The sequence below is a fragment of the Hippoglossus hippoglossus genome, chromosome 18 (assembly GCF_009819705.1).
Source record: "Hippoglossus hippoglossus isolate fHipHip1 chromosome 18, fHipHip1.pri, whole genome shotgun sequence".
Taxonomy (NCBI): domain Eukaryota; kingdom Metazoa; phylum Chordata; class Actinopteri; order Pleuronectiformes; family Pleuronectidae; genus Hippoglossus; species Hippoglossus hippoglossus.
Genome location: NC_047168.1, coordinates 6787627 through 6800115, shown reverse-complemented (window position 1 = coordinate 6800115; position 12489 = coordinate 6787627). Strand labels below are relative to the sequence as shown.

The 12489-nt window shown below is 42.2% G+C and overlaps 1 protein-coding gene across 2 annotated transcripts in view; it reads right to left on the bottom strand.

Annotated features, from left to right (window-relative positions):
• The window catches only part of pcxb (pyruvate carboxylase b), a 265650-nt gene extending 254766 nt beyond the window's left edge, over window positions 1–10884 (bottom strand). Inside the window, exons 1-2 of one of the 2 annotated variants that reach the window (XM_034569452.1) lie at window positions 10856–10884; window positions 7732–8239 (exon numbers count right to left, since the gene is read on the bottom strand). In XM_034569452.1, the coding sequence (XP_034425343.1) occupies window positions 7732–7733 (2 nt within the window). In that variant the 5' untranslated portion in view covers window positions 7734–8239; window positions 10856–10884. Of the gene's footprint in view, window positions 1–7731; window positions 8267–10855 lie in introns of those variants that run through there. The other variant, XM_034569451.1, reaches the window with a different exon arrangement.
• Window positions 10885–12489: the final 1605 nt, after the last annotated feature.

Below are 12489 nucleotides of genomic sequence, written 5' to 3'. Positions count from 1 at the left end.
GCAAAACACAGATTTACCTGGCGCTGATAGTCTTCATCAATAACTGAAATACAAATAGCCCATACTAAATCGATCAATCTTGCAATATCCACTCTATATGTGTCTGCTAGGTATTTACAATATCTCTATTAAAGAGGTGAACATGTGGAAAGAAAGTAGACAGACAGCTGAGACTTGATCGCAGATAAAATAGCATGAAGCAAATACATCTTGACAGATGCTTTATACAGTAAATGACCATGTGTGACATATCATCTGATAAATAATCAAATGCATGAAATATTAACTATGAAGGTTTAAGTCAAGAACTGATGCATTTAAGACGATGAATGACTTGAGACCGTCTGAGTACCGCTTGCGTGAGCTCAGGCTGAAACTGTACACTCTGCTGACACAAAGGCAACAGCGTCACAGTATGAAACAGATACAGCTTCTCAAGGCCTGAATACGACAGGGTGGCGACAGCAGATCAGGTGGAGACGGGAGAAATGCTACAGACAGGCAAAACTGGTCTAAACTAATCAGTGCCCTGCTTCCAAATATTTGAGTCAGGGGATTTGGTCTGTGCTTAAAAAATATTACCAGTATTAGCATTTAGGCTAAAGACAAGAGGTGTTACCGGTAATTTCTCCTCAGTAATAACAGTCAAGTCAGTGCAGAAATATAAAATCATATGTTTTATTGTGTTTCAAAGGAGACAGATTGGGCTTTTTCAGTTTTTCTCTTTCCTCTAGAGGTCAAACTGCATGCGTTGTAAATCATCTCACGTGACGCCATGCAATCAATCAATCTTTGAATTCCGACGATCGTTCCTAATAGTGAGTTTTCATGTCACGTGACATCACGGTGCCCCACATTTGAATAATGCAGCTAGTCCGGCACGCCCCCAAACAAAGCCAGTGAGATATTTCCGACATGCTGAAAGTGGTTGACCAATCACAAAGTGGGACAACAGGCCAATGAGCACAAGTATAATATGTCTCCTTAAAAAAAAAAATTAAACTACGTCTTCCAATAACAAAAAAATAAATACTGCAAAACATTACAAAACCAAAAGTCACATTATTGACTCCAAAACGATTAGTTTCTCTATAAGTTTCTTAAAATCTGATGTTTGGTACAAACATTACCAAAAACAAATGGTCACAAGACCATGCAGTGCACCGAGTTCCAGTCAGCAGCCTGATGTTGGTTAATTTAATCCCAGATGCTCTTTGATGTCTGAAAAACTGGAAATCTACCAGACACTGTGACTCATAGAGGGAGAAACGTGAGAGATGAAAGAGAGCAGTCGTGATGTTACATCCATATTCTGTGTTATCACTCAGAATTATCATTGGTATGACTGAAATTCCACTGAAAAACCAAAAGCATGCTGCCATTAGAATATAAAGTATCCTGGACAGTGATGTTGTAAATCATATGACTGGAAGTGAAACACAAACTTACTTAACCAACACTGAAAAGCCTATATAACACACTAGAGGAAATAAATACTGAAAAAGCACATTTCTCCTTTTATGTAGCACTGCAGTGTAATCCTTTATATTAATGCTTTGCTCTATTTTCTGACAGAAGGACATTACTCAAGGTCAGACACAAAGTAAGAAATAACAACGCAGTTTTTAAAAAAGGACCCTGACTGAGATAAGAGAGAGCAAATGTGATCTGTGGATTTTCCTGCTGTTCTCCTCTCATCCCTCATCTCTAACTTCTATCCTCAGGTTATCCTGCTTTGTCATCCTACTTTTTCTCTCTCCAATACTTTTATTCCCCTCTTCCTCCCCTTACGTCCGTCCCCCTGCACTGACGGATGGAGCCAACCATAAAATGCACCACAGCAAGTACTTCCCCGGTTGTGTGACTCGCAATGCCCAAAACGCAATGAAGCAAACTCCAGGATAAGTTGTGGTATGATAGGAATGTCAAACATTGGACACATTGAAGAGGCAGACGTGTCATTTTGGGATCATTTCTGGTCTCGGCACAGCACTGTCATATTGCCGGTTTGTCATCTATTCTGGCTCCGGTGAACACAACAGAGATAAAAACCGTTCTGTGTCAGGATGTGACAGAAAGAGGGAAAAGAAGAAATAATGATTTTGTGTGTGGGCCCTCATTTTTAGGTGACAACTTCCTCCCAAGGTTATGACACATTAAAGTGACACTGGAGGTGTGTGTCCTGAGATAGACCTTGTCACCTTCACATATAACTGGTGAAAATAGAGCTATTTTGGCCTTATAGTGATAACAATTGTCTCAGGGTTACTAGGGTTACCAGGGTCAGGGCTAATTTTCGGTGTGTAAAACATTTTGAGTGTCACTTCAAGCTTTTTATTATCGTTAAGTCTGAACTCAGGCTGCCTGTGGCAACAGTCTGTCTTTTATTACCTAAAATCACTGAAATGAGAGGATATTGCCTTGTTTGGCACTGGAGTGCAGCAGACTGTGTCCAGCTTGTGTGTGTGGGCGTATTCATTCATATATGTATGTGATAAGAGACTGGATCATTGTATCAGTGCAGATTGCACTTAACCAAGCACATGTCCTCTCTCTGATTGCTTCTCTTCTTTTTAACTAATAATCTCTTTAATACTCCCTCTCCTTCCTTTTCCTTCCTGCTCTCCTCTTCCTCTCATACCTCCTCTCTTCATCTCCTCTTCTCTCTCCCTTTCCACTTGTCAGATGTGATTTTCCTCCAGGCCACTAGCTGTCTTCTTTTTACCTCCTGTGACTTTGCTCCTCTTTGCTTTCTTCACCTCCACTGCTATTCTTGTGTCCTCTGCACTTATTTATCACTTTGTTAAACTTACTTTACCGCCATTCTTCAAACCTCCACATATCTCCTCCTTTGTTTTTCATTTATAGAAGCGAGACCCATTTGGCGAAGTTGCACTTTAACCAGCCTTTCTAAAAGGTCGCACAGAAATGTGACCTTTGAGTGTTAACCCTAACCCTTGTTTTCGGTATAAACGGTCTAGTCTAAAACAAGCCCATTGAATCTGTAATTAACTTAAGTTTCACAAGACACCGTGGAATACTCACATATCTAATTTTATCTAAGAGTTATGTCACTCTATTCACTGGGAAAACTGCAACTCCTCCTCCATAAGATTCAATCTGGAGGCTCAAAACCTTCTGCAGTCCACTCAGTGATACATGACACATAAACACACAGTTGAGTTGACAGATAAAGCTAAAAGGTTGTAGTGTTATCTCAGTAAGTGTAAGTGTAATGCAAAGTTCGTCAACAGCCAGAAGTCTCCCCTCCGGCGCACATCTGTCTGATAACACACTGTGCATCACGTCAAACCTTCATCAATAACTGCTCCGTCACAAATGAAAGGTTATAGGCTACTGAGAACATCTCGTTTGTTTTCTGGCTCAAAGAGACCAGAGGTGATTTCAGGTTCACTCATTAACTTGTTGAGGATCAAAGTTCTGCTCTGTTTTGATACACACACGCACACACACAGTGATAATGTGACACACAAACACACATTACGAGCATCAAGTTTGCCCCAATTGCCCAATCATGGGGAAAATACACACACTTCCCTATCTGCACACATGAGAGACTCTCCAATCAGGTAGAAGCCCTGATGGTGATTCTAATACGCGGAACATGATACCATTTCTTTTACTTTAAGTGTGAATATCAGACCTTCAAGCTGGGCTCAGACTACAGGAGTTTTGAAAACCTAAGCGATTTTGAAATGGAGGAGAATCCTCAGATATTATTCTCTGAATCCTAAATATTAAAGATCTTTGATAATTTGCACTGTCGCCCCAATTATTATTTCAGGGAGATAAAAGAGACTTTGTAACCCCTCACATTACCAAATAATCTGGTCTGAACATTTGTGCGGACTAAGTTTCAGATTTCTCCTACGATTCTTGGGGTTAAAACAGCGTGAAATTCCTGTAGCCGGAGCCCAGTTTACGTGTGTTAAGGCCACTAGCAAAGCCTCTGTGACAAAATAATGTTTAAGTCAAAACATTGTTTAAAAGATAGTTGTATCACCAAGGCTGCTTGTTTTGTGGATTTTGTGAGGGGGATCTTCTACGGGCAATTTACTGTAAACAAAACAAATGCTGGCTGGACTTAGAACTAGTAGAGGTGGCTTTGATGTTGGAATATTGAGCTTGAAAGGGAAATATATGGTATGACTCCTGAAGCAGCGGGGAAACTCTTCAAAAACTAAAAAAATACATGAACAAGAAACACTCTTACCCTTTAAAAATAGCCTGGACAGCAACCTTTGAGCAGGACGTTAATGTTGTATGAGCTTCCTAGACTTTCTAAAGAAATAATCCTGACTTCAGACAATTCAACACTAATCCGAAATCCAATTGATCCCACGCTGATGCTGATGATCATTTCAACATGGCAGCATCAGTAAAGGTAAAACTACAGATGTATATATGTGATAAATTGACAGGATTGAAACTGCAGCATCTTGAACTTGACTGTCACTCAGGCCCTGAACAGCTGTGTCAACAAGACGCTGCAGCCGCCCACTGCTACAGGCCGACCTTGTGCGATACACAATATGTTGGAAAAACACCAGATTTCTTACACGATTCTTAATAAATTCTTTACGTACATGTTGCTCTCCGAGACCTTCTTTTCACAGCTCTGAAGAATACTATAATTTAATAGGTGCCAATAGATTTACTGTTACTGAAGCGTGGAGGAGAATTACGGTGGCCTTCAGGTGACATAAAAATGCTAAAGGTCCTCTCTGGAGCCTGGGGAGCTGCATGAAACAGGACACGCTCCCTATGCAGCTTATGAAAGGCTCATTCTAAGCAAACAAACACACAATGATGCCTTGTTTCAGTTGATTATAGAGTGATGAAAACTTAGATGCCCATAGACCTGGTATTAACATGGCTTCTCTGAGTGATCCGATCCCAGCTTTAAGTACCGGTGTGAACGCACCCGAGATGAGGAGGCATTTGAGATCCGATTCGGAGGTGGACTGGGAGACAAGCGGGCACATTCTCTTCGCTGCGTGAACACAAATGCATCGTGGGCCACATATGAAGGACCGAACACTCTCTGACGTCCTCTGCATCTGCTAAACCTTCACAATGGACCAGGGGTATTCTATTTCTCCCTGTGTTTCCCATAGTACATTGATTTATTTGAGGCCACCACCACAACAATAACACTGCAGATATTGATTTTCTACTTTTTTCAAGTGAGTAAAATCTTGTGTGATTGCACATTGATTTACTCAGCCTACACACACACACACACACACACACACACACACACACACACACACACACACACACACACACACACACACACACACACACACACACACACACACACACACACACATAGTTAAACTAGCTAAAAACAGCATCATTTGCTCTTCACAAACAGAACTCACTTATTTGCATTTGAAGCAGGGAAGTGAGATCTGACCACCAGCGGTCGCAGGAGACGTATTTTAATGGCAGGTGACAAACTCAGCTGTCTACTTGAGATCTGATCTCTGAGGACAGATGTTAACACCAGGTCTGAACAGGGCTGCCAATAGATCCCTGAGTACCCTACACACTGGTCCTTAAAGTGCAGCGCAGTTACAAGCTACGTGCAATATATTGCAGCGTGCTTATTTTCATCTTACTGCACTGCTGCAAGCACAACAGCTCAACTAGCTCCTGTCTGTTCAACTTCTTCTCCTGAAACTCCTCAAATTGTCTTTTGGAGAAACTTGCGACCTTCAGTGACTTTCCAGGTAAGACATTTTGTGATTTACATAATGGATGCCATGCTAATGAAAAAAAGAGAGCAGCAAAACCTCTACATCACTGTCATGACACGATAATTAATGTGTCTTTATCGCGACAAATAATATCATCAAGGTGAATGTCCATTAAAAACTCAAGGCCACTGCAGTTGTGTCTCAGAGGCCTGACACAAAAAGTGGATGACGGCCTTTTTCTGTCTGCATATTTCTGATCACAGCCCTGAAAATGGATTAACTACTTAGTTCTGCTTCTAACTTTTAAGTAAGTTCTCATGGCTTGTGGAAATAACTGTCCCTTGTATAATCAGTGCACAGCTCCCACTGGACGTCCCTCCGCTCTGGGATGGGACAGCTGCTCTGCGTGGACCGACTGATGGTTGCTTTTGAGGATAAACAAACCGTACCAGAAAATGATTTTTTTTTTTTTTTACACATCAGATACACATCGACTGGGTCAAAGGTGAAAGAGCAGAGACAACATTTCTGCAACACAGGGACGCTGTGAGAAAAAAAAAAAAGAATCAGGTCAAGCACACAGCTCATTTCATGTGCAGCTCGCAAGCAAACAGACGTGTTAGGCAATCGACAAGTTGGAGCATGTAAAGAGACATTTACTGCCCACCAGGGGAAACTTGCTTCCTGGTGCACTGCCTCCTGCTGCTACCGATCAGCTAAACAAGCCCCAGTGTGAAATCAGGATTATTACCACAGAGACCAAATTAAAAAAATCTTTACAAGTTTACCTGTGAGAGCAGGCATCTTATCCAACATTCAAATTTGACCTACCACCATGTAAAATCACAGTGGGTGACCTCTCTGCCATGGAGGTTATGTTTTCACCCCTGTCCGTGTGTTTGTTGGTCTGTAAGCAAGATTACACAAAAAAATGGGTTTCTACGCAACCGGCTGGAATGATGCCGTATGGGTCAGGTAAGAACCTGTAATTGTTGGTGCGGCTCTTGGAATTCTTTCACTTTCTTTAACGTTGCGAGAAAGGCCATTTCTTAACATTTCGCAGTTTTCCCAGGGGATGATTCATCGATCTCGGCGGAGGTATTCCACTGCAGGTGCTGCATGCTTTCTTTTGGTGCCAATTAATAATAAAACATCTATACAATAACTAAAGGTCACGGGGGTGGTGAAGCAGATCCCAGCTGACATTGGGCGAGAGGCGGTGGGGTACATCCTGGATACGTCGCCACGAACACCTAAATCTCTACTGACATCCTCTTCTGTGTTTTCTACACGTGTCTGTCGCGTGTTAGAAACGTCCTCAACGCGCCCACTTGCTCGCAGTGAATCCTCCGGAGTATCTCCAGGCGTATTCTCACATGGGCTTGTCAGAGGATGTCAGGAGATTAGCCGGAGTTCATCGCACGTCTGAAAGCAGCTATACAAGTACAAACAATCGTCACAAAATCTACCTAACCACACTCTGCATGTCTTTTGACTCAGGGAGGAAGTTGGTGTAGCCAGGGAGAACCCACACGAACATGCAAATGGGGAGAACATGAAAACTCCACACTGACAGCACACTGGCGGGAAATCGAACCTTCTTGCTATGAGACCACGCCATCCGCTGTCATGAGAAACCTCGTGCAACCCTGCCACAACCCCTTTGACCCTAGAGTCTTTGAGAGGGCTGCCCTTGAACAGGTTCAAGTTTCCCTGTTTCAGCCATAAGGAGTCAGTCGTGAAGTAAGTTGGCGAGAGCAGCCATTGGAGTGAAGAAGCCCCTGTTGTACTCTGAGGTGAAGTTTCATCCTGCACAGATTGTGGCTCTGGTCGCACGTGTCTCCGTGCAGCAGCTAAGGCAGTTGTGTTACCACGTTGACAGCAACACAAGCATGACACACACGGAGCCGAACACACACTGGGGGGAGGGGGGGAGAAGGAAAAGGGGAATTGGTTCACTTCAGGTAAAACACACACTCACACACACAAGTTGTCCATCAGTACTCACATGCTGCCTCTTGCGCCGGTGTCGGTAAGTGATGCGAATCCGCTGTCAAGTCACCGGACACCGAGTGTAAACAGTCGACTGTCACGCTGTGTTTATATGGGTGCGTGCGTGTGCTACTTTTCCTGCTAACCTCACACACACACTCACACTCACTGACACTAACACACACACACACACACACACTCAATGACAGACACGCTGCAGAGAGGAAGAGGGAGATCCTTGCGCAAACACACACATACACACACTTTTGCACGCGCACACACACACAGGGGTGACTTCGGGACGGCCAGGCGCGCTCTCAAAGCGTCGACACACACGCGCGCGCTGTCAATCACACACGCACACTCTCTCTCTCTCTCTCTTGCTCATATGTAGCAAACGTGCTACGACTCTGAAGCTAGTTGCTAACGTAGCTAGCAGCTGGCACCGTCCGTCTCCGTCAGGCGGATATAGGAGTCTGCTACTGCGCCTGCCTCCTACTCACTGTTAATCTCTCTCTCTCTCTCTCTCTCTCTCCCTTCATAAACCTCCATCCCTCTCTCGTTGATATGACGCAATCGGGCACGCCTCCCCACCTCTGCTTTCAGCCAATCACAGAAGAGGACACTGCAGCACGCGGGGAGCGGCACCATTTAAAGAGCTCGGGCCAAAACTCCTCCCACTACACGTTGACGAATAGCCGATTCAGCATTTTGTTATGTGGAGTTATTAAGAAATAATTTAAGTTATAAAGGGTAAACTTTGTTTTTTACACTTATATATAATAATAATAATAACAATAATTACTTTATTTGTACAGCACTTTTCAATACAACTGACAAAGTGCTTTACAACAAACAATATAAGATCCAGAACAATCAGAGTAAAGAAATAATAATAATAAACCTACAAGGTGTTTAGTTTGTAGAGTCAGGGCTACTGTATGGTCTATTGTATGGAACTGTGATATCATTAATGTTAATATGATGAATAGATAGAATTACCCTGCAAAACCACAATTACTTAAAGTGCTATAACTACCACAGAAACCGGTCTTCAGCACCTCCTCAGTTAATGTCACATTTCATGTTTTTAAGGTGGGTTGGGAAATAATACCTCTAAAGGTCATTTGTGAAGGATAGGTTGATCAGTGTAGTCTTTGTATGACTTTTAAAAGAGGTTATGATGCCTTTTATAAATGGTTTAACGTCTTACTGAGGAAAAAGAGGAGAAGAACCCTGGGAGGGGAAAGTGCATGTGTTGGACAGAGAGAAAGAAACAACCCTCTTGTGCAGGAAAGAGCTGAAAAGAACAGGATTTGATTACAGGTTCTTGAAATGGCTCTTTGTCGTGCTGCTTTGTAGAGTGGATAATAGTATACTGTGATTTTATCTCAGGATACATATAATACACCCAGACTGTGTGAGGACATCACATTAAGAGAATTCATTCATTAGCACCTCATTTGAACACTGATCCAAACCTGTAAATATCCGAAACATATCCTAAAACCTTATTATGAATGTGATGTGATAGTAATGTAGCTATTTCTTATTATTGTCTCTTATGTGTCTTTAATTTGTGGGAACTTGTTCTCCTGTGTACGTTGACATGTAGTGATCTAAGGACAGAAGTTCAGTCGTACACACACAGACACACACACACACAGATGCAATCACACACAGGCCCTCAACACAGGTCCGCAAATATAAGTTGTTTCTCAACCCTTGTTTGTTGTCTTATCGGATCCAGATAAGTTTGAGTCAATGACATTCCTCAGAGGGCGTATTCAAACTCACCAGATTATGGCAGGGACAAAAAAAGCTACGTGCCGATCAAAGATTCTGAATACATATGGTCTTAGTGGCAGTAGGATTGGGATTCCTGATCATTTCATATGACCTAGATGTCATATGAAATGAGCTGTTTGAACTTCAACTCACCTGCCGTGCTGCTCCCACTCGTCCTCAGACAGTCTCTTCAAGAGTGTGTATGGTTGTTATTAATACCGCACTCTGCTGGTTTATAACACACTTCCTTCAGATGGATGAGCCAGTCCTCCCAGACCTGCCAAGTGGGACAAACACGGCGCGCCAAAGTGTTACATCATGTAGCTGGGCCACGTTCGTCCTGGCTAAAAGAATTTTTATGGGGCCCCCACCTCTCTGCATAACAGACTCTCAATCCTAATTCCATTGTCATCTTGAAAAGGGCGCCCAAATGTCAGAGAGCGTGCTCGTCGGGGTGCAATGTTTATCACCCAAGTGACCTTTAAACTCTCAGGATCCAGTAGCACAGTGTGTACCTATTACCTCACAGATATTCTACGATTAAAGATGAAGATTATCGTGATTATGATTCAAGAAACACACAGTGATAAAATAATAATCAGTAGCTGACCTGATATGTAAATAACGAAGTCAGCTGAGAGGCAAGTCCAGGTTTCCATTTGTATCCATTAAAATGATCACTTTTCACTTGTGGGAAAATATTTCGAACCCTTTTATAATATCTTCCTAAGACATTTTTCTTGTGTAGCTCTTCACATAACTACGTAGAATTGTTAATTATTATTACAAGAGACATACATGAGGGGTCCCCAGAATATCTTTTAACTCGAGGGGGTCCTTGGCAGACAAAAAAAGAGAAACTCTGCTTTAAAAAGATATAATCAACAATTTATTGATTATATTATTTGATTTTACTCAGTATATGTTATTACACTTCAATATAGCAGTTTACATAATGCATGTAAAGCATATAATGTTACACTGATAAAAATGCTTGTTTCCATCCCTCCAATGTATAACAATTAAAATCATTGTTTTACGGCTTTAAACAATATGTCACAACAGTGAAATGTGAATAAAAAAAGCAGTTTTTATTTACTGTCATCATTCCTACAGGCCTATAGGGAGAAACTGAAGAGGGGGAATGAGGCTTGGCCGTGGAGGGGGCATGTGAGCCGAGTCGCTTTGCAAAGAGTCGCTCACCCTGAATAGGTGAATGGCTGCTGCTCAGTAACTTCTCTGTTTATTCTTTCCCCATCCCTCCCTCCCCTCTCCTCATTGGTCCAGTCCCCCTCTACCCCTTTATGTACAAGCTTTTCGTCTCTCTCTCTCTCTCTCTCTCTCTCTCTCACTCTCTCTCTCTCTCTCTCTCTCTCCCTCTCTCTCTCTGAAAAAGGGGAACATTGAGGACTGTTACTGCGATGACTTCTCCCTCCTCGGTGCGATATTAAAAACAGCGATAAGCAAAGAGAGACTCTAACTGCAAACATATTTATATAAGGGTGGGATTTCAAATTCAGTCTCAGTTTGTCCCCACGCTTCAAATCGACGCATTTAATAACACATTGGCAGTTCTGGGATGTATGGGAGGCTGTGGACATGTAAAGAGGACAAATCTGACACTGGTAGACCTCATTTATTAACTAGCAACAGCTCACTGTCTTTATTACAGAGGTGGGCGGTGCTGTGTTAGAAAAGATCTGAGAAAAGCCGACATCAGAGGGAGAAAGGAGGGCAGACAAACTGTGCCAGACATGTTGGACTTTTAGTAGGGGGGAGGGAGTTCTCTGATAGGGGACCATTGTTACATTTATCAGGGACATCTACAGGAAAAAACACATGATGGTCACATGCTACACACGACAGACACATAAAAACACACAATCATAAACAAATCCATGTACTTGTCGAGGACAGTCATACTCAGATTGTCATTTTTAACATACAAACTATACACACACACTCAAACACTGTTATCATTTTAGTGGAAGTAACAGTCGTGAAGATACGAGAACAAAGAACACTCACCGCCTTGAGAAATGCTATTGAACCACTAGATTGATAAGTGACAATGATGACAGAGAATAAAGGACAAGTATGATATGCAGCTTATATCTGCATCAGAAACACCAGATAAAGGGAACATTTAGTTTGTTGGTTTCATCTCAGAGACCCTTACGTGACTTTTATGTTTACCTGTTTCATTTTAGCTCAACCTCGGTCTGGATTTAGCTGACCTACTCCACACAGAGATCCTGTGCAAACCTCCCTGTGCCCCTTTCCTGGCATCTTCCAGGACACACACACACAAACTGGAGCTGTGGTTAACCATCAACAGGGCAATGCCGGCCACTCAGACAACTATAAGAGAGGAGATGACCTACCAAGGTCAATATTAGCCCATTATGGTGTTATATCAAAACCTTTCAACACGCCGTGTCTTAGTGTGTGTGTGTGTGTGCGTGTGTGTGCTCCTCTTTCTATCTCTTTGTGTATTTGCATTTTAGACCTTGATGGACCATTCAGCTCAACCTGACTTCTTTAAAGGACTTTGTGAGAACTAAAGTAATAGTTTGACATTTTGAATGGTTCTATTATTGATTTATTGAGTAAAGTTAGATAAAAAGTTTGACATGTCTGTGCATTAAATATGAAAATATATATATATAGCCAGTTAGCTTAGCTAAGCACAAAGCCTGGAAACAGGGAAACAGCTATCCTGGATCAATAAACATATTATATCTCATTTGTTTGATCTGTGTAAAAGTTGTGTTTGACTGAACTCAAAAACAATCTCAAGGTGACAAATTTTATTCAAAAGCACAATTTACAAAAAAATCTCTTTCTTTAACTGAGCTACAGCGCCCCCTGCACCCACGTGGTGATTCACTCTGTTGGGCTCCTTAAGCCTCGTAATCTCTTGACCAGAGCTCTGACTGCGTAGTCCCTTAAACACAACTGAACGGTGGGTATTACCCATGAACCC